This window comes from Sphaeramia orbicularis, chromosome 3, assembly GCF_902148855.1.
Source record: "Sphaeramia orbicularis chromosome 3, fSphaOr1.1, whole genome shotgun sequence".
NCBI lineage: Eukaryota > Metazoa > Chordata > Actinopteri > Kurtiformes > Apogonidae > Sphaeramia > Sphaeramia orbicularis.
In genome coordinates this window covers 44,284,740-44,308,540 of record NC_043959.1, presented here as the reverse complement: position 1 = coordinate 44,308,540, position 23,801 = coordinate 44,284,740, and the positions used below count along the sequence as shown (strand labels likewise).

Genomic DNA, 23,801 nt, shown 5'->3' with positions numbered 1-23,801 from the left:
TTTGACAGGTTTTTCAGTGGATACCTGAAGCAGATATGTGCAGTTGTTAATCTCTACAGTTTAACTCTTCTGCAGAGACACTCATCTTTGATTTAGAATAAAGTAATGAAGGAGCATTTTTTTAGACAGACTGAATTTCCATTTTCCATTTTGTTTCACTCTACCATTCAGTGTCATCACACTTAAGTCGCCAGCTTTGGTCTCATTTTACTCTTATGTAAAATGGATGAGTATTCATCCCACCGATATCATTTTCAGATGACACTATAGCTGCAACATCTGGCGGGAGCGGTTTGCATAACATGTTGTTCACACTGACAGTAAAATGCTATTACTCCTATAAGTCCATTATATTATATCCTGTATTTGCTCTGTATCTTTCAGAATACTATACAAAAAGAGGACACTTTGACTTTTTTGATCCACTCAACAAGGCTCTGATGACTTTGGGTTTCTTTTTTCCACTTAAAGAAACTGCTAACTACTCTTTTGTCCCCCTGGCAATCAGATTGTACAATTTATCACTGAGTGGTTGGGGTGGGGTGGGGGGGGGGCTCCGTCTCAGTCATGATGACATTAGGACTGATCCAGTGTATCTGTAGAATATCCAAGCACCTTTCACCGTTTCACTTTAAATCACTGTGCCCTGAAATGTGTAAATACTGCACATTGACAATACATTTAGTTTTTCTACAGATTTTTAAATTAGACATCTTTGTTTACTGTATTGTACAGGAAGTTTTTTAGAGTAAGTTCTTTAGCAAGTTTTTTTAGAGTATATACTAACCTTAATGTCAACCTGGTTACTAAACCACCTGTTTTGGTCTGTTTTTTTGTCTTCTTGTACTGTATGCAAAGCTGCTGAATACTTAAATTTCCCTCAGGATTAATAAAGTATGTATCTATGTATCTATGTATCTATGTATCTATCTATCTATCTATCTATCTATCTATCTATCTATCTATCTATCTATCTATCTATCTATCTATCTATCTATCTATCTAATGATAACATTTGTGTTTTACTATCTGAGAAAAAAAAAGAAAAAAAAAAGATTGGTGTGCCATATTGTCTAACCCATAAAGACCCATACCACTACCAGCGTCCAAAAGAATCTACTGATCTAAAATGGTTAATACCTGTTGATCCACTAATCCTATCAATACATGTAAATAATTGGTGCAAAATGCAGTTTGCCATCTTTTTATGGTCATCAGATATGACCCATTTGGACGTTCAGAGGCACCGTAGTGAACATGGAAACACTGTCATCTTCTACAACGATTCACCAGTAAAACAAAAAAGCAAAAACATGTAGTTTGATAAATGACAGTGAATGAAGACGCTTGGTTTATGTTAAGTTATTGATATCTTTGATGTTTTTTTGATATAATAACCCTCAACTTTAATCTAAGATTAATGAGCATCTACATGATCAGTAAATTAAACATAGGAAAATACTTGATTTTCACTGGAAAAAAAAGCTAAATACAGAGAATAAAAATATCAGATGAGACCTGGATGGAAATATGTGAGACACAAGCGACCACCGCAAACTCTAGATCCTTAAGAGAGTTTGGCTGGAAGAATGTAGTGAGATTTTTTATAACTCCTAAAATAACAGCACTCCAAACAGGCACACAGAGCCGAGGCTTTTGTTGGCGAACATGTGGAAACACTATGGCCAATCACTTCCATGTTTTTTGGGCCTGTCCGAAAATCCAGTCATATTGGAGGGAGGTGGCAACCGAGATAAATAAAATAATAGGGATGGATTTCGATTATTCTTTTGTTACCTTATATCTTGGTAAAATACCGGAAACAGTCCTTCAGAAGGATAAATACTTATTGAAGATACTTTTGGCAATTAGTAGGAAAGCTATAACCCGAAAATGGTTGCAACCCGACCCTCTAACTTTGGTCCTCTAGCGTGGGATTATTAAAGAAATTTACTGTATGGAGAGACTTACTTTTACTTTAAGACTTGAGTTGGAGAAATGTACTGAACGCTGGGAAAAATGGATTGTGTACGCACCTTGATTAATACAACCATAATTGTACAATGATGTATGTGTGCATGATGTAAAAGAACATTTTAAGTTTAATTGTAACACCCATAATGATCTCATGTTCATTGTTTGTTCTTTTGAAAATTAATAAATAAAAAGTAAAAAAAAAAACCAAAAAAACAGAGAATAATATTTTAATAAATGGTGATAAATCAGTTAAGAAGGGGTGCATTTTGGTAAAAATTCATTTGGGAACTGCCATAAAAGTAGCACTGGGTCTTTATGGGTTAAGAGTCCTGTTAAATGTTGCATGTTCAGGCTTATGTAACAAACCATAACCAGTTGTAGTGGAGCTGGTGAGTGGAACTTACTTCTGCAGATGGGTCTGTGGTCACTCCAGGCAGCCAGGGTGTCAGTAACTCTCTGACAGGTGATACTTTTAGACCCTTGTAGTACATAACTGTCGTCACAGCTGAACTGGACACTGGAGCCCACTCTAGATAGGGAAACATAACAGTAACAACAGTTGTCAAGAGAAGTGATAATAATAATAACTTGAGCTCCTGTCCTGACTACTCCACAAAATCAGAGTCAGGTGGCACCGTGATACATCTTAAGAGAACTGAAGCCTTCTGAAAGATAGATGCGATAATCGATAAATGTTGAAAGAAAGTCACAAAAGGCATCGGATCAATATGGAGGATTCCATCTAAATGGGAGCTATAGTTCACCCGTTCCTGTCGGACCGCTTTTTATTGTAGAACTGTGATTTTCACATGCTCTTTTCTTCCGTCAACTACTCTTTGTTCTGTTTTGCACACTGCACATGTCTTCCCTCACTTTACTCACATCATTTGTTCTGATCTTTGTGTTGCCTGATTCTCTCCCTGCTCCCTGCCGTCTTACATGTGAGAGGGACATTCAACCATCTAAATGGAACTCTGCATGATGTCTTGTCTGTAAAGCTTAATGTGTCCTCCCTGCTGATAGACACAACAGTCTACCACCTGGACAAACATCCACTATATAGAGCTCTGGTTGTTTGGTGGCTCCATCCTGTTGTTAAACACTGTTATGTTATACAGTCTGGCCAAATCTCTCTGTTAGTGCCTTTGTTCCAGAAAGTTGGGTCATTGGCTTTACAGCTTCTGTAACTTTGCCAGAGCTGCTGATGATACTGAAAAATATGTTACCCTCAACCACCCACTGTGGAATTACAATTAAAGTCATGAGAAGTTTGTTGTTTGTTATTTGATAATAACTACCAACCCTTTGAATGGATATTTGTGTTGAATATTCCTAACCGGAGCTTTAACAAAGGTAACGCAATTCTTCCACACGTGCTGCTCAACAGTTTCTACGTTTCTTCTCATTTTCTCTCTAGAGCTGCTATTTTTACTGCCTTGTTTTATCACATGCTATTTCAGCCTCTGCATAATGATGATTGAAGACAAACCTGCACCACACACCATAAAAATGCACACTAACATACATGCTCAGTTGTGCATAAAAGCTCACAGATACATATATACGTATATGAAACGGAGGTAATGAGCATCTACAAACTGAGAGAACTTTAATGATCGTTCAGCAGAATGTGTGTGGTAACTAATGGCAAAAAATAGCAGCAAAGGCTGGAGATAGATTCAGGAAAAGGGAAAACTGGAATCCCATCTCGATGTTCTCATAAAAGTGGAAATATAAGTAACAGAAACACAAGGAGAGCTTAACTGACTGTGATGTGAAGTATTTCAGTCTCAGGTACAAGTGATTATTTATAATTGAATCATTTTAGTGAATAAAATCATGTCTTCCTTTCTAGTGATTAGATGATGACACCAAAAATTGAATCATTTAGAAGCTGGTGCCCACCAAAGCCTTCTTTAATTGGGTCTTTGACTAAATTCATTTCACTTACAGTGTGTAATCAGTGTAAGGTCCAAAAATCAAGTTAATTCATTCATGCATTTAATATTTGATTATTGTAGTTACTAGGCCTGTAACGGTACACAAAATTTTTGGTTCGGTACGTTTTCGGTTTTCAAAGCCACGGTTCGGTTTTTTTTTTCGGTTCAGTACGGGAAGAAAGAAAACCCCTCAAAATGTCTATTAATGGATTTATGAATTTTTTAACATTTTTCCCCCAATCTTTGGAGACAATAGAATATTGAAAAACAGGAATAATATAATTCTGCAGCTACAGATCAAATAGAAAATAAAATAAATGATTAATATTACTAAATGTATTTTAAACATTAATATTGCACTTTTCCCTGAAAGGTAGTTTTGAACAAACAAGAAAAATCTAATCACAGTTCTGTCAGTTCACATTCTGCATAAAAATAACATAAAAATTCCACATGAAGTGCAACATTAACAAGAGGGTAAACTGGTATTCTGTTGAAACAAACTAAAGAGAAACTTTGAAAACACAATGAACCAAATTATTTATTTTAAGACAGAGAACAAACTGTTTGGACACTGTGGTGTATTTGTGTGTGTCTGTGTGCACGGGGATTTTTTTTTTCTTTTTTTTTTTTTTTGTCGGAGCTGGGGGGTAGGGGGGTGCGCAGTTATATACCTGGGGGTGCGGTCCATAACTAACGTAGCGAACGCTGTCGTGAAACGAAAGTGAAACTGTACATACTTTCAACGTTCTATTTATTCCTCTATTAAATAGCGTGCATGACAGACAGACAGACAGACAGACAGACAGACAGACAGACAGACAGACAGACAGAGCTAGTGTAAGTGTTTTAGAACTACCGTAGTTCCTAGGGGCCAAACAACGTCCGTCTTAGTAACATCTCTTTCCTCGTTGCTGTCTTTCACCTGAACCTGAACTGATCCAAACTGGACTGTACTGATGGTGGAGGGTCTTCAGTCTCTTCCTTCCAGGTTCACATTATATTTGTTGTTGTTTTTTTTAACTTTATATCAACTGCTATTTCATATTTTGGGTCAACGTGTGCATCCTTCCATATGTCCGTGTGAAACTTGCGCGGATTTAAAGTTCTGCATCGAACGACGTCTTTCATTCCTTTTTCTTTTCCTCATCATACTGTGCTGTTTTGGTACAGCTGTGTACCGAACCGAACAGGTGCATACCGAAATGGTTAGGTTCGGTACGTGTACCGTTACAGGCCTAGTAGTTATTAATAAATACCTGTGTTCTGAACTATGTACATATTTGTATCTATACAGATCATCTTATATATTTACAGTTTCAATGTAATGCTGCGTTCCAGGCAACCTGTAACTCGTGTATTTCCAACCTTCTACTGTACTGGTGAAAATGCACTGAAATGACAGTCAAACCCATGACTTCCCACTGGTGAACTCGTACTAGATCGATGTACTCCCAGTTCTGAGCTCTGACATCATAAAGCCATGGTAGCCCCCATGGATGCAAAGTTTATGCACATTGTTTATTAAAACAAAGTACTGCTCTAACATTATTTATCTGCACATGTTCTGCAGAATCAGCAGCTACTCTAGCGTTAGCTAGTTTTCAGTCCATTGAGTGCAGTAAATAAATTAATATCAAATACATATTCAAACACACAAATAATGTAACATCAAACGGATAACAGCTTCTCTTGCCTTATGCATCATTTTTCCTTCTCTGTTTCCCTCAAATAGCAAAGAGCAAACACCTCTGGGATAGAAATGACTATAAATGAGCATAAGGTCCATATGGTCCGCCACGCTGGTTTGTTTACATCTAACTACCGCAATTCCTTGAGCTTGGGCAGTTTGGCGTGACTTGCCTGGAATGTTACAAAGTCGTGAGTTATAGTTTAAAGTCGTGACTTAAAACCTGCCTGGAATGCAGCATAAGGGTTGAATCTGGAGCCTTTGTGGATTCTGATAAACACAGTTATTCCTGATTGGTTATAAAGTCAGCATCTTGGCACCATGACTGATGAAGTGACTGTTACAGTGAAGTGAACATGTGTGCCGTATTGTAGGATGTGAAGAGGTTGAGTGCTTTTGAAAGTTAATCCATCTCCTTTTTGCTGATTCTTTTTATCTAAAGTAACCATCACCTACCAAACCCACACGTCACATCAACAACAGATGAAAAGAAAACCCTTAAAGATGAATTTATAATTTGTTTCAACAGGAAAATGACTGCTGATGATGGATATCACTACTAATAAAATGACTTTAAACAGATGCAGGTTTAGACCAACAGTAACTGTGTCACAATAATCCACATTACAATAAAAAATAGATCAGTATTACAGATGTAAATGTGCACACCATTTATGGGAAAAGAAAGTAACCATTCCCAAATGAGGACAGGAGTCGTGTCTTTAAGTGTGTTATATCATACAATTTACAATTTAAATGCCTACATAAAAAATATGGGAGAAACAAATAATTAGATGATAGTGAGATGCCAATGAAAAAAAAACCAAAAACAATGGCATTTTCCTGTGACCCTGTAACAAACAAAGGATATATTAAAATGCATTATTTACACAGAGTATATTAATGATTTTTTTTTTTGCAGAATACTCAACACAAACTGGGCACAAATTGCCTGTAAATGAAGCAAATATCATTTAAATGACTTGTGAGATTTGCAGTTGCTGTGGGATATATTTTTTTTCTTATTTGTGATGACACACACATATTTGAGCAAAACTAGAATACCTTAAATTGTGAGAAATGTCCATTGTTTTTATTATATTGTGATTTTCATACTTTCATTTCAAGTGTAATCTCCATATAAAGGATATATTTTACAGGCAAAGATACATCTATAACATAAATCACATCAATCTATAAGTGATATGTTTAATAATATACTGTATTTACTGTTTAATTTATTGTTTAATAAACTTACTGAAAAGCAGAGCCCATCCTCTTCCCATTTTCTGGAACTCCAGGATCTGGACAAACATCACCAGCAAGGCCACTTTGACTCACTGAAAAACAGAAGGACAAGAATATGAAACAGAGCTATAAATGCACATATTAAACATTACATCAATATGAGAATACTTTTTAGGAAGTTGTTGGAAATTGTTTGGAGTGTGTTCATAACTGTATTATACTGATGGGTAAGTTCATAACATCCACTTTCATCTCAGCAAAATGAAACAATAAAAAGAATATTTGCTATTGTTGTTGCGACCACAAGCACCTCCATTTTTTTAATACATGGCATGGTTAAGCAAAACCAGAATAACTCCAACTGTTAAACTACAAAAACAAGACTTTTTTTTCCTCTTTTATATTAATATTTTCCTGGAAAATAAATAAATAAATAAATAAATAAATAAATAAGATGAAATAGTTCAAACAGTAAAAATGGGCACCCTCACTGTAAATTAAAAAAAAAAAAAAAGCTTTGTGTATTTTATCTACAGACTTCCAAACATGTCCATCAAACTGTTCTGTTGCTGATAAGCTTTTTTGGTTGCTTCATAAACACGAAAAGGGAGACTCGTTTTGGCAGCGTACCTGCACTGGTGTGAAACAGCACAAATTCAACGGCAATCATTTTAAGGAGTCGGTCTAAACAGGAAATCAACAAGCCACCTGAGCCACTTTATTAAAGTCTATGATCATTTTTCACACCCAGAATGTTATTACAGTACCCCCCCCCCCCCCCCCCCCCCCCAAAAAAAAAAAAAAAAAAAAAAAAAAAAAGCATTTGGCTCATTTTAAACCGACCCTTTTGAGCAAGATTTTTTTTTTTTTTTTCCACATTTAGTTATGCATTGCACTTTCTGAACTGCAACGCCCCCAGGTTACGTTCCTGTCTCTCCCTGCTGTAGTTCCTTGTCTCATCTCTACTGGTAATTATCATATAAAACAGTAAAAATGCTCTAGAGGAGGTTAGCCCTGCAACACAAAAAAAACTGAAGCAAACTCAAAGAGAGCTTGCTAACCATGATGCCTCTGCCTCTAGCAAAGAAGAAATCATGTTTTCTATCAATTACTTATTTTTTTTTGTTGTGTTGTGTTTTATCTTAATTGATATCTTAGGAAATGAATGTAATAAAATTGTATGTTATATTGACAGTGATCCCATGTGAGATAGACCCTGATAAACTAAAATAAATAATTCATACATCTATAATTACACATACTGGCCTCAATATATCATTAGATGAAAAAAATAATTATGTTCGAGCGGATATAATGCTGCAGAAATATTGGGGCTATATCTTAATGTAAGTTAGAAAATAAATTGAACTGTAAAGGCTAGAAAACCACATTGTCCTCAAAGCATAATTATAATTAGACAGTGACCAGATGTCTTCTAACACCCTCGTAAGGCTGGATAACACATCCAACACACTCAAAAATAACAGCAAAGGCTATTTAAGTAGATATAAATGCAAAAGTAGGAAGAGTGGCTAACCACCAAGACAATTCCAGCATTAACTTTAGCCACTAGCTAACATTGTGTAATAATATTTTCAGCTAAATAATGGTCACATATCTAAACAGGATGAAACAAATCTGAAAATTGTTTATTTTCTGTACAAAAAAAAAAAAAAAAAAAATCTACTTTGCGTTTCTGTTTTCCCATATTCCACTTATTATTGATATAATAGCAGCTAAATTGTAAACAGACTCACAGTACGATGCATTCAAGGACTGTTGGTATTTATGGTGCTGGACATTATGATAATGAAACATAGCTATTAATGTCCCTTTTGTTAAGTGCCACAAATGTTCTTAATTTCAGAAACAATACCAACTTTACACTTTATTTAGACCTAGCACTGTTTTTGTGGTGTTTTCCAAATATATATTTTTTTATCAACATATAACCATTTGTAACTGATTTATTACTATTTATTATATTATCCTCTGCATTTCAGACATTCTCTTGTATTTAATTAACTGATACTGTAGAAGTTCATAAAAGATCAAGATTATTATATCAGAACTGAAAAAAAAAGAGGAAAAAATTACTTTTTCAGCAAATTATATCATGTCAAGTGTCTGCATCTACTGTCATCTGTCAAACTACATGGGTTTAATTGGTGAATCAGTGCTGCAGAACATGATGGTGTCTCCAAGTTCACTGAAAAGCCTCTGAACATCCAAATGAGTCATATCTGATCAAAATGAAAAGCTGAGAAACTTCATTTTACCTGAATTATTCCAATGTATTAATACGAATACTGGTTGAAAATGTATTAAACGTTTTAAATCAGTAGATCTTTTTGGTCACCAGTGACTGTTTAGGACTTTAAGAGTTAACAGGATCAAAAGATAAAATATAGCTTAGTAACACCTTTAACCCTTTCATGCATACTGGTCACTACAGTGGACAGCTATTCTATAGCTTTTCTCTTCTATATTCATGGATTTTGTTGTTTTCGTTGTTTTGTTTTGTTTTTTTTTCACACATATCTTTATTAAAGTTTTAAGACACTATGTATCTTTTCTGACATGAATTGATAACATTATGTAGATCTCTCCTGAGCATAAACCCCCAGAATCACAAAGCCCTCCCCATAGTTTTCACACAATTTATGAGTAAATGCATGTTTCTGTGTGTCAAAAATTAAACATGTGGTGTCCAGCTGAGTGGACATTTTTGCAACTTCATGAAAAATAGGTTCATAAGAATTTTTTTTTTTTTTTCATTATTATTTTTTTATGTATTTTTAAAAAAATTTAAATTATTTTTCTTTTTTTTAAATTTTCTTTATTTTTCAGAAGAAAATTTTCAATCACATTGTTTTTTTCATGCCTGAAGAAGAATAAAAACACTGAGGAAAAAAATTTTGATTAAGGTTCTCATAATTCGTGCATGAAAGGGTTAACATGATATACAAATTTCACACTTTTCTGCTACTAACTCTGCAGATTATATTTATTTACAAAATACTGTCTTAACACTTTAACTTGCAAGTGACTATTTTTAGTCATTTCTGCACACATTACAAGACAGTGGCAGCGACAGTTACAGTGAGGCAACAATCTCAGGTCCAATGTGGTCTACAGAGTCTTTAAGGTCCACCTCTGCATGAACAGCGAGTGTACCTGCTTTGTTAGGTACCATGAAGTAATGGTACTAATGTAAGGAATGATGTTCAAAGGGAGAATGTGGATGTGGACAGGTGTCTGGATCAGCACTTACAGGGTGGGGAAGCAAAATTTACAATGAACATTTAGTTGTTTTTTCTCAGCAGGCACTATGTCAATTGTTTTGAAACCAAACATATATTGATGTCATAATCATACCTAACACTATTATCCATACCTTTTCAGAAACTTTTGCCCATATGAGTAATCAGGAAAGCAAACGTCAAAGAGTGTGTGATTTGCTGAATGCACTCGTCACACCAAAGGAGATTTCAAAAATAGTTGGAGTGTCCATAAAGACTGTTTATAATGGAAAGAAGAGAATGACTATGAGCAAAAGTATTACCAGAAAGTCTGGAAGATACTATTAAAGAAGAATGGGAGAAGTTGTCACCCGAATATTTGAGGAACACTTGCGCAAGTTTCAGGAAGCGTGTGAAGGCAGTTATTGAGAAAGAAGGAGGACACATAGAATAAAAACATTCTCTATTATGTCAATTTTCTTGTGGCAAATAATAATAAACTAATTGGTCATACACTGTCTTTCAATCCCTGCCTCAAAATATTGTAAATTTTGCTTCCCCACCCTGTATGTTGGTCTAATGTTCTAAAAGTGAAGTTCTAATGTTCTAAAATACATGTTCCTTTCACCTTGTGTTTTTATTGTATTTTCAGTATTTATTTCTTATATATATATATATATATATATTTTTTTTTTTTTTTTTTTTTTTTTTTTTTTTTTTTTGTTTGCCACTTATGAGTATGGAACCAAATATGGCAACTTCATTAACCTTGATGTTCTACATAAAAATAAAAAAAGTGAAATTTTTTACAAAAGTAAGAAAGTTTTGTCATGTCCTCCACTAACACACTAAGGTTGAAATTTTGAGTTCCAGAGTATTTCTATGAGTGCCCTATAAAGGATTAAAATGATGTGGTATCTCACCGTAACACTAATCAACAAATACACACAAAAAAACAATTATTAGTCAGAACATGGGTGATCAAAGTGAAACAAACAATTAACATATTCAATAAAATAATAAAAAAAAACAGAGGGGAACAATGATAGGGACCATTCAGTCAAGATTATAAACACACCATATTTTACCAACAGTAGTCCATCAGTTATAATGCCTCCAATTATCCTTCGTGAATTTATGATAAACTTTTATTTTAATATTGGACACACAGTACAGAAAGCTCAACTTCTGCATAAGACCTATAAGCAGCTCTAAATGCAAAACGTGGTGTGAAAAATTACTTGTAAATTTAATAAGACTTTAAGGAAGAAATATGTTTCGCAAATAACTGGAATTTACAAAAAAAAAAAAAAATGTAGAGAGTTTACAGAACAGAACTGTGTGATGTTTCAATATCTCATCCATCTGCACAATCCGGTCCTAAAAAAAAAAAGCACAAAGGCAAAACAGATAACAATATTTGTCCTGCTCGTATTAAGAATCTTGCATTGGTTTTAGACTTCTCTCTGGCTGGAGGCATCTGCTGCATGCCTAAAACGTAATGTAAATGTAAATGAGATCAGACAACATGACAGAAACCAGTTTAGACCAGCTCTGTCTTAATGGAGGTCTGCAGATGAATAATGATGGTTAGAAAAACAGAAAAATAAAAGCAGACGCAAGGGGAGCGTATGCAACTGGAAGAAATTAGGAGAGTGGTGGAAAAGTACTACAGTAGCACAAGTTAAGATAACCAGGAAGGGGTTATGAAATATGACCCCCAAACAGAACAATATATGAACTCTTTGGACCTTTTGCTTTTCTTTCAGCCCATCTTTTCAAGGATCTCTCACACGACTGTCTTGCTCTCTTCCTGTCATTTCCATTTGTCTCTTCCCACTCAATCCTCCTTCTCTCCACTTTTGTATTCTCAGCTCACTCACCTTTCTCCGTCTCTCTCTCACACACACATTAGCTGCAATTTACAAAGGCATGCTGAGGTTTTGTGCATCCTAGCATAAAAGATGGATGGCTGATTTGCTGCGTTTGTGTGATTGTGTTATGTGAGTGCTGAGGTGCTGTGAGTGTATAGACAGTGTGAATGCATGTTTGTGTGAGATATGATGCAAACAGAACAAGCTGTCTAGCTGTTATGCTGTGTTTTTGATGTTCTGTCCAAAAATCACCACACAAACACTCTCTAAAACACACTTTCGCTGCTGCGCGCTCTCATCTCGTTCTCGCTCAGTCATGTTCAAATGGATTTTATTGGCATCAAATACAAAGGTTCACGTTGCTGAAACAAATCCAGCTCATGCAAGCAACATGAGATTGTTATAGGGGAGAAAAAAGCTGCCACATATCACTGTTGGGCTGATGTCAGAAAAACCTCAAACTGGCTTAATCCTGTATTTGCACTTAAAAGACCATTCAACATTTAAACACAAGCTTATGATGCATAACATCATTTCCATATCATCAAAGTGTCTTCAGCAAACCTTTCATCTCTCAAACTTTTTAGGAATTGGCAAAAAATGATTCATTTTCTCTGTGATACTCATATATATATATGGTATTTTCTGACATCTTTAACAAACTCTATGTCAACTGTAAAGTCCTATAGATAGAAATTAACCCTTTCATGTATACTGGTCACTACAGTGGACAGCTATTCTACAGCTCATCTCTTGTACATTCATGTATTTTGGTGTTCTTTTTTGTTTTTTTCTTTTACACATATCTTTACTAAAGTTTTAAGACATTACATATCTTTTCTGACATGAATTGGTAACATTATGTAGATCTCCCCTGAGCGTAAACCCCCAGAATCACAAGCCCTCCCCATAGTTTTCACACAATTTATCAGCAAATACATGTTTCTGTGCATCAAAAATTTAACATGTGGTGTCCAGCTAAGTTGACATTTTCACAACTTCATGAAAAATAGGTTCATATGATTTTTTTAATTATTATTATTATTATTATTATTTTTTTTTTTTATGTATTTTTATTTATTATTTTTTATTTTAGTTATATGATTTATTTTTCAGAACAAAATTTTCAATCGCATTGTTTTTTTCATGCCTAAAGAGGAATAAAAACACTCAGGAAAAATATTTGATTAAGGTTCTCATAATTCGTGCATGAAAGGGTTAACCTTTTTCTTGTGTTAGGGTTGGCACCGACCCATTTTAGGTTTTAAAAGCATAAATGAACCACATGAAATTTGTGTATTGCATCAAGGCTTTTTGACTTTGACAGAAACCTCTATTTCAACAAAATAATACAAAAAAAAAAAAAAAAAAAAATCACTAAATTATGAAATGCCCTGGTTGGAATTCTGACCTTTGTGTTGTTAGGGTCGGTTTCAACCCACTTCTAAAAAAAAAAAAAAGATTATAAAGCAATAATTGGAACCAAAACTGAAATCATACATGCACTGTCACGTGCACTGCTTCTCTCCCAATCATGTGAGCTTTTGAGGATTCTCATTTTGTCTTGTTATCCAGTATACCTGAAGAAAAGCAAAACAAGCAGAGACGGGCATGTCCACACATATGAGGTCAGCTCAGTATAGAGTTGGTGACTTGCAGAGTGCACATGGAGGGGTATACTGACTAAAAAAGGCCCAGAAGCTCACACCAAAAATATTAAAACCAATATTTTCATGGATAAAGAAGTCTAAGAAGGTAACCAAGAAATGTTTGTCCCTTTTAATTTTAATTTTTAAACATTTTTAAAATTTGAATCTTACCCTGTTTGATTGTTGGTTTATATTCTCATACATGATGTTGTTTTATTTCACGCCTTTATTTTTGCATTGATTTAACAGCATCATGTTACGTTATCCCTGCCCTTTTTATTCCGATTCATTTAATTTATTCGAAGTGTCATGTTTCTGCATTGTTGTACACATCTCTCCTATTGTGTTGCTTCTGTTTTAGTGTTTTTACTTACATCTTGTATCCTGCTGTTGTGCCCTTTACTTGTTTGACAAAAGCACTTTGTAAACTTTGTTTTTAAAAGGTGCTATATAAATAAAGCTATTATTATTATTATTATTATTATTATTATTATTATTATTATTATTACCTCTGCCAAGGAGGTTATGTTTTTGCCAGGGTTTGTTTGTTTGTTTGTCTGTCTGTTTGTTTGTCTGTCCGTTAGTGTACAACATAACTCAAAAAGTTATGGACAGATTTGGATGAAATTTTCAGGGTTTGTTGGAAATGGGATAAGGAAGAAATGATTAAATTTGGTGGTGATCGGGGGTGGGGGGGCCCACAGGGGGGGCCACTGATCGTTAGTGTGCAACATAACTCAAAAGTTATGGACAGATTTGGATGAAATTTTCAGGGTTTATTGGAAATGGGATAAGGAAGAAATGATTAAATTTTGGTGGTATTCGGGGGCGGGGGGGCCCACGGGGACGCCCACTGATCAGCCTTGGCAGAGGTCTGCGCTCTCCGAGTGCTTCTAGTTGTTATTATTATTATTATTATTATTATTATTATTATCATTATTATTATTATTATTATTATTATTATTATTATTATTATGAGAAACAAATTGGATGATAGATCATTGTTTTTAGTGTATTTTACAGCTGATTTAAGACACGGGTCAAAACTGACCTGCTAACATAAGAGATGGCAACAGAAAGCTAACAGAAGAGGAAAGTTAAGCTTAACTTATTGAATGTTTACTGATGAAATGCACAACCATGAACGAAATCAATCAATCAATCAATCAGTCAATCAATCAATCAATCAATCTTTCTGTCTTAAACTACTGTATAAATTCAGCACATGAAGTCACATCACTTACAATGTGCTGCAAGTCCAGTACGACAACAGGCACAGGAAGAGTAGAAATGACAATAATTTGGAACACTCTTTTTCTTGAAAATTCATACATTATTAAATAATTCATTAAATATAAAAGACCAGAGTGGCCAGCCAGTATTACACCATATTTGTCATGCCAACATGCATAACAGGATTATGCTGTTGCTGCCATAACCATTAGCCTTCAGTGCAGCTGGAATAGAGGAGACAACAGTCTTTTTTTAGGCAAGTGTGTATCACCAACTACATTCTCAGCCCATCATAAATACTCAAGTGGATTCCAAATACAAGTAGTAGTTACAAAGCTGAAAAAAGAAAAAAAAAAAAAAATGAGGAAAAATAAAAATTCACTCAGATGCATCCATGTTTTAGCATTATAGTCTGTTCATGCCGTTCTCTCTCAGTTGCTAAAAATTATGGACAAAAATCTGTTTTGAGAGGTCAAAACAGTTTTTTCCCTGGATCCCCAAAATCTATTCAGTTTATTCAGTGAATGTCTACTCCAGACAAACAGCGACCTTGACTTTTGGTTACCAACATACACTGTTGTCCATAAAGTTGGAATACTGTTGTTTTCAGACACATTCTTCTTTTTATTCCTATTCATACACATCAGTAATAATCTTTGAACATGTGCAGTGACTCCATACTGAGTCCAGTTTACACTTTATCTATCAAGAATAAACCACATTGTCACAATCATTTCATGAGAAGAGGTGAACATTCATTTGTGCATTCATTTTCTGAACCTGCTTTATCCTCACTAGGGTCACAGGGGTCGCTGGAGCCTATCCCACCCACTTATGTGCGAAGGCTGGGTACACCGTGGACGTGTCGCCAGTTCATTTCATGAGAAGAGGTAAACATATTTTATTCTTTATGGGCAACAGTGCATTTTCAGTTCATCCTTGAGTCCAAATGAATATTTCCTGTAAGAGATTTCTAAGATATTATGCTGGAATGGGCAGACATGAAGCTAGAGTGACTTTGACCTTTGACCTCCAGCCACAAAAACTATTTCAGCTGTCCTTGCATCCAGATGAAAATCTATATCAGTTGTGTCAAACTTATTTTAGTTCAGGGGCCACATACAGCCTACTATAATCTCAAGTGAGGAGTAAAATAACAGTGGAAAAAAGTTAAATTACATTATGAAAATGTTTACATCTACAAACTATACTTTTAAAAAAAATGTGAATAATATGAACAACCGTGAAGTTCAGTTTTAACCACATTATGCCTCAGCTTATTGTTTTTAAATGTGCATTACAATGTACAGGTCACAGTGGATTTACAAAGACACAAAACATTTACTAAGTCATGATATTGTCATAAATGAACTTACTTCTATTAAAGCATTTCAGGTTGTTCATAGTTGTTCAGATTATTCACATTTTTAGTGAAAGGATAATTTGTAAATGTAAATTTTTTTTAATGTAATTTTATTTTTTAGCACTAAACAAAGGGCAAAACTTGGAGTTGTCATTATTTATGGGTTATTATGATAGTATTTTACTGGGCTGAGCCTCTTGAGGGTCTGGTTTTGACCGGCTCTATACAGGGTTCCTACACATTTGAAATTTCAAAATTCTATACTTTTTCCACACCCTAATTCCCAGATGTCTTGGTAAAAAAAATTCCAGCCAGCCAACCGGTCTTTATATTTAGAATTTATGAGCCAGTCGTCAGAGAATTTACATCTACCCATTATGAGTTCTGCCAACGATCATACAAGGTATGTTGAATAGCTCGCTCACTAACAGTGTGTGGACATCACCTGTCCGTCAAAGCACACTCTCAAAAACAGAGGTACCAGCTTGTATTTAAAAGATTACAAATGCTTGTCGCTGGGAGTGTACTTTTTTGAGAGACATTTCTGTACACTTTCAAAATGGTCCATTTTTGTACCTTAAGTACTTTACATAGAAAGAAAACTCTCATATAGTTGATAATCCCATGATGTTTAAAGTTTGAACCAGTGACCTAATTGAGAAAAAAAAAACAAAAAAAAAACCGGCATAGGCAAGACATGGAGGTGTGAATGAAAACTTGATAAAACAGATTATGGCAATAATCAGAGGTTCTAATACGCTAAATAAATTATTAGGCTATTATCATTGAGCTAATTGGGCTATTAAATTAAAACACGAATTATTATTAAATATAATATAGAGTAATTACAGTATGATATATAATAAATAATGCGCTAAGCCTAATGTTTGAACTATAATTAGGCCTACTGTTCAGTTCTCCTAGCCTATAGCCTATTCTCATGGTCACACATATTTTTTAATGCTGCAGGGTACCTTAATGTACAAATTTGTACTGCACATAACTTTGGACCCTTTTTCATAGTCTAAAGGTGCAATTCTGGCCTCCTAAAGACCAATATTGTACTTTTGAGAGAACATTCTTAAAAAATGTACTTATAGGTACATAAATGTTCTGATGTCGTACCTCTATTTTTGAGAGTGCAGCAGTGAAACTTGACAACACCTGGGCAGGCCTTAAAATGGTTTGGAGGAGGAAAAAAAGCAGAAGGGTGGGCATTCAACTTGTCAATCTGCCCAAATGTTCTCTGGGACGCGTAGTCTACTGTATGTGCTCTCACACAAACATTTTAGTTGTGCTAGCAAGCGCTTTAAAAAAAACAGATCAATCCATTTCTTTTTTTATTCATTCATTTTCAGAACCCGCTTTATCCTCAGTAGGGTCACAAGGGTCGCTGGAGCCTATCCCAGCTACTTACGGGCGAAGGTGGGATACACCCTGGACATGTCTTCAGTTCATCGTAGGGCTGACATATAAAGATGAACAATCAACCTCACATTCACACCTATGGGCAATTTAGATTAACCAATTAACCTATCAGTGCACGTCTTTGGATGGTGTGAGGAAGCCAGAGTACCCAGAGAGACCCCACGCAGACATGGGGAGAACATGCAAACTCCACACCCCCATCGACTGGTGTTGGAGTCGAACCTAGGACCTTATTGCTGTGAGGCACAAGTGCTATCCACTGCACCACTGTGTCGCCCCTTCCTTCCTTCTTTTCTTTCTTTCTTTTTTTTTTTAGATATTCATAATTTTATGTTTTAGAAAATAGAACAGTGGTAACAGTCTTGGAAACATGAGTATTTACCTCCGCCAAGGAGGTTATGTTTTTGCCAGGGTTTGTTTGTTTGTTTGTTTGTCTGTCCGTTAGTGTGCAACATAACTCAAAAAGTTATGGACAGATTTGGATGACATTTTCAGGGTTTGTTGGAAATGGGATAAGGAAGAAATGATTAAATTTTGGTGGTGATCAGGGGTGGGGGGGCCCACAGGGGGGGCCACTGATCAGCCTTGGCGGAGGTCTGCGCTCTCCGAGTGCTTCTAAGTTTTCCATACATTTGTTTCCATTTTCCATAGTTTTCCAGACCTGGAAATTTATAAAATCAAATTCCATACTTTCCATACTTGCATAGGAACCCTGTCTATAAGTAAAGTTTCATGAGATAACTTTTGCTATGATTTGGCACTAGATTAAAAAAAATATGATTGATTGATTTACATAAGATCAAATTGTTCTGTATGTGGCCCCTCAATTAAAATAAGTTTGACATCCTTTACTGTTAATATCAGTGTAATATTTGCATTTAACAAATTCCTCCCACAGGCCACATCGGCCCATTTGGGAGGCCGATTTTGGCCCATGGACTGTACAGGGGTTGGACAAAATAATGGAAACACCTTCACCTCAAGATGATAATGCCCCAATCCATACAGCTAGAATTGTTAGAGAATGGTATGAGGAACATTCTAATGAAGTTGAGCATCTCGTATGGCCGGCACAGTCCCCAGACCTCAACATTATTGAGCATTTATGGTCAGTTTTAGAGATTCAAGTAAGACGTCGATTTCCACCGCCATCATCTCTAAAAGAGTTGGAGGGTATTCTAACTGAAGAATGGCTTAAAATTCCTTTGGAAACAATTCACAAGTTGTATGAATCAATACCTCGGAGAACTGAGGCTGTAATTGCCGCAAAAGGCGGACCTACACCATATTAAATTATATTTTGTTGATTTTTAAGGTGTTTCCATTATTTTGTCCAACCCCTGTATGTTTGACACCCCTGACTTATAATAAATTCTTAGACATCGTGTCAGTCCATTGCTGACATATTGCAGTGAGGACAGACGGACATAAAACAAAATGTTCATCAGAACTGTTTAGAAAAGTAAACACTGACACAATGATGACAGAATACTGGGTGGACTAGATGATGTTTCCAGGCATTTGTGTTGCCTTTTGCTTTTGTTTGCTATATGGCTGAAGGTATATTTTTCCAGATAAAAAAAAAAAGTGCCTGATTCCACTGAGTCAGCCAACAGGAGGGTGAAGGGTAGACCGAGGGTGAAAACAGACAGACAGAACTGAAAACATGGGAGAGTGTGTTAATGCGTGTACCTAAGTATGTGTAGGTAATCAGCTGACGGGTTTCAGGTAAGAGCTTCTGAGTTGCTCTTCAAATGCTTTCTGGATGAGAGGAGGAATGTGTGAAGTGCAGTTTGTTGATATGCTCTCTTACGCGCCTCTCCTCTCTCTTCCTCTTATCCACTTTACCTCATCTTTCTCCTCCATCTTCTCACGCTCACAGGTCAATCAAGCCAAGAGCTGAAATCTACAACCATCTATGTGAGGTGACTTTGTTGAACCCACAGGTTTCTCCACAGAAAAAGCACTTTCTAAAACTATGAGTCACACCGGGGTGATGGTTGCAGGCGAGGGATTACGCTTCTCCGCCCAGAGGCAAAAGGCTGAAATCGTGCACCTTCATCCTACAGTTTTCTCCTTTCTGTCCTAAGCTCAGTCTGAATATGAAGACAAATGACACAGTAACGGTTTCACGCTGTTATGTAAAAGTAGAAGCACCTCCTGTTCTGGCTCCAGTCTGTCACAAACACCATCATCTGTCTGTGGTTTTAAGTGGAGGAGTGTCACAAACAGAGCTGCTAAGGATGCTCTTATTCTCTTGCTCCCTGTTGCGCCCTTTTCTTTGCCTCTGACAGTTTTTTTTTTTTTGTTTGTTTTTCAGTCACACTAGATTTCTCTCTCTTTTCTCTCTTGTTGTTTGTGCTGTATTTGTTTCCCAACATGGTGACCCTCAGGTACACTTTTGTATGTTTTTAGGTGGTGACCTTAACAGAAGTAGTCATGTCAGTATCCTTCTGCCTGCATCACTGTGGAGTAAACCCACCAGGATAAAAACATGTGGTTGGATATAAACACAGTCAGTACAAAATGTTGTATATGTTCAGGGTGGGGAAGCAATCTTCTGATTCCAGAATCCAGTGACTCCGTCTTTTGTCTCAGCGTGTATCACATAATTTTTCTATCAGACATAAATAAGACCTCTAAGCAAATTTTAGCTGATTGATTAAACTACCAACAGTACATAATGTTGAAAAAAATGACCTAAACATTCAACCCCTACAGCAGCTAAACATATTATTTAAAGTTGTGGAAAAAAAAATATTGGACCACCCCTTGTTTTCTTCAATTTCTTGTTCATTTTAATGCCTGGTACAACTAAAGGTACATTTGTTTGGACAAATATAATGATAACAACAAAAATAGCTCATAAGAGTTTAATTTCAGAGCTGATATCTAGACATTCTCCATGTTTTCTTGATAATAACCAAAATCCCTTCAGTTCTTACATTAACGGCATTGTACTGACAAAAACAGTGCTTTTAGTCATTCCGTGTTTTCTTTTCTGTCTGTTTCAGTCACATGATACACACAGGAGTTAGTACTTGATTGCATAACCATTGTTTTTGATGACTTTTGATGGTCTAATAATTTTTTCCGCGACTGTACATCAATGCACAGAAAATCATTTATACTTTGCTTTTACATTACTTAGTCATATTATTGGTATTATTACTATTATTAGTATTATTATTGCAGTATTTCCAACATGGCATTATTACTTAGAAAATTATATATACAGGGTGGGGAAGCAAAATTTACAATGAACATTTAGTTGTTTTTTCTCAGCAGGCACTACGTCAATTGTTTTGAAACCAAACATATATTGATGTCATAATCATACCTAACACTATTATCCATACCTTTTCAGAAACTTTTGCCCATATGAGTAATCAGGAAAGCAAACGTCAAAGAGTGTGTGATTTGCTGAATGCACTCGTCACACCAAAGGAGATTTCAAAAATAGTTGGAGTGTCCATAAAGACTGTTTATAATGGAAAGAAGAGAATGACTATGAGCAAAACTATTACGAGAAAGTCTGGAAGCGGAGGAAGCAACAAAAAACGTACCAAAGCTTTTATTAAAGCTCTCAAATCCAAATCCTAAAGGATCCAACCAAATCCATGAGAAAAATGGCAATTGAACTTGAGGTAGACAACAAGACCGTTAGAAATGCAGTAAAATAGGATTTGAAGTTAAAATCTTACACAAGAACACCAAAACATTTGTTGACAACAGCAACAAATCCAACTTTAGCAATTTTTGGGAATCATGTTTATGGCCGCCTTCTAGCCCAGATCTAAACCCTCTGGATTCTGCTATTTGGGGCGTTTTAGAACATGCTACCAATAGAACATCACACAGCAATGTCGACTTTCTTAAAGATACTATTAAAGAAGAATGGGAGACACATAGACACATAGAATAAAAACATTTTCTATGATGTCAATTTTCTTGTGGCAAATAAATTCTCATGACTTTCAATAAACTAATTGGTCGTACACTGTCTTTCAATCCCTGCCTCAAAATATTGTAAATTCTGCTTCCCCAACATGTATGTATAGGTATAGATCGGTGTCCATTGTAACCATCGATTTTCATCAGTTCTGAATCAAATGGGTTGTGATTCTTTCAGTAGTGTTCAGAGCAGCCTTACATGTACAGTTTTATTAATGTCTGCGGTCCTCAATATATGTGTTCTAAAGAAAACTATGGTAGATCCTGAGCACAACTACAAAACCAGGGCCAATGTGTGTTCTTGTAAAAGTGCCTCAGAGCAAATAATGTTACCAGAAGCTCCTTTTTCTAAACCGGTGTTTTGTTGTGGAACATCCTCCCATTGTGCTTCCCGAGAGGAGCCTTCAGAAGTCAGAGCAGAATATTTATGTGGAATAGGGTCACAGATTTGTCAGGATTTGGCTTTATTTAATTTTCCCGTTAACGTGTTTTGTTTTTGCCTTCAAACATTTTGGGACTGTGTTTGAAATTATTGTTTTCACTCTTTTAACGTGTTATCTCTTGGATTTCCTTTGGTCTGTTATACATCAACAAATTAAATTGAAAATCAAGATTCACATTTCAGAGATACAAGCTCTGATTGTCTGAAGCAAAAATAGATTTGATGCATAAAAATAGCTGGATGGTGAAAAGAAAGAAAGAGACAGAGAGAGACATGGCATGTGATTCAGAATGTAAAGGAGAACCGATTTACATTATACTTGTTTCTGTCTCAGTTGTATTTTTCAGATAAAACACATTTTTATATTATTTTTATACAAAAATCCACATGTAACACTAAAAAGGGCACGAAAATTATGCGCTACATTTTTAAAAAAATATCTTTTTATTCTTTCACAGGTACATTTTGGGAATCGAAATAAATATGCAAGGGAGTGTTTCACAAAAATGGCCACTGTTGCAAAATCACTCATGATTTATATATGTTTAAATGGGCAGGTTCCGAATGTAACGTGAGTGGACACGATGGTGTAGGTAGCTTTTCCTGTCCTAATTTTGGTCCTATTTTTGGCCCCAATATTTTATTAATTAATCATTAATCATTAATTTTGGGATGGCTCAGAGCAAGAGTATTTTTTATTTTTTTTTGTATTTATCTGAGGTCCTCATTAGGTACATCCTGGGGGGAAATATGTCTATCTATCTATCTATCTATCTATCTATCTATCTATCTATCTATCTATCTATCTATCTATCTATCTATCTATCTATCTATCTATCTATCTATCTATCTATCTATCTATCTATCTATCTATCTATCTATCTATCTACACTGTAAGCCCGGATAAGTAGAGTTTACTCAAAAAATTTGAGGCAAGTGATTGCACTTAAATGATTTGAGTAATGATCGACTAATCAATTGGTTTCAGTAGGTTCAACTTTAATGCTAAAAGTGTTGAACTTAAACTATTAAGTAGAAAAAACTAAAAGACAAGTTATTTGTACTTTAAATCTGTTGTAAAATCAACCCCACTATCCAACCATTCAACTCAGCATTTTAGGTTACTCTGACTAATTTTCTCAATTGCAGCCAGATTAACTTATCATTGATTAAACAACTTTTTTTAAGATAATCAAACTCAAAATCCTATACCTGAACAAACTAGTTATGAAATTACTCAACTTAATATCCTGAAGCATGAATAGAAGTTAGCTCAATGTCATTTATCAATAAAGGAAAAGCTTTTAATTTGACAAGACATTAAAATTTCCATTGTGCAATAACAATTTTTAGATGAACAGGAAAGCCATTGTTCTTCCTATGGCTCTGACTCATGGTGCAGTTCTACAAAAATACAAAAACAAACACAAAAAGGCCAATAAACACTGCCATACACACATTAAATCCAAATTAACACTAACACCACAACCCCGCTGAACCCCTGCACATAAAAAGAACACATTTTCAACAACATGCCCAATACCCACAATGCAATGCGAAGATAAAAAAAGGTGCACTGTAAGCCCGGAATTTGTATTTATTAAAATGCTTTCATTACAATGCACTTAAATGATGTAAGTTTTATGAGGGTCATGACTAAAACTTAGTGATTTAATTCCATTCAGCTTAAACTTTTTCGTACTTTCAACTATGTCTACAAATTAGTAGAATATACTTAACATTTTATAGTAACATCATAAA

General features: G+C 35.3%; 1 protein-coding gene across 1 annotated transcript in view; it reads right to left on the bottom strand.

Annotated features, from left to right (window-relative positions):
• LOC115411411 (CUB and sushi domain-containing protein 1-like) overlaps window positions 1-23,801 on the bottom strand; it is a 692,182-nt gene that overhangs the window by 247,919 nt on the left and 420,462 nt on the right. The window contains exons 8-9 of the mRNA XM_030123526.1: window positions 6,866-6,947; window positions 2,382-2,506 (exon numbers count right to left, since the gene is read on the bottom strand). Of these exons, the coding sequence (XP_029979386.1) occupies window positions 2,382-2,506; window positions 6,866-6,947 (207 nt within the window). The remainder of the gene's footprint in view (window positions 1-2,381; window positions 2,507-6,865; window positions 6,948-23,801) is intronic.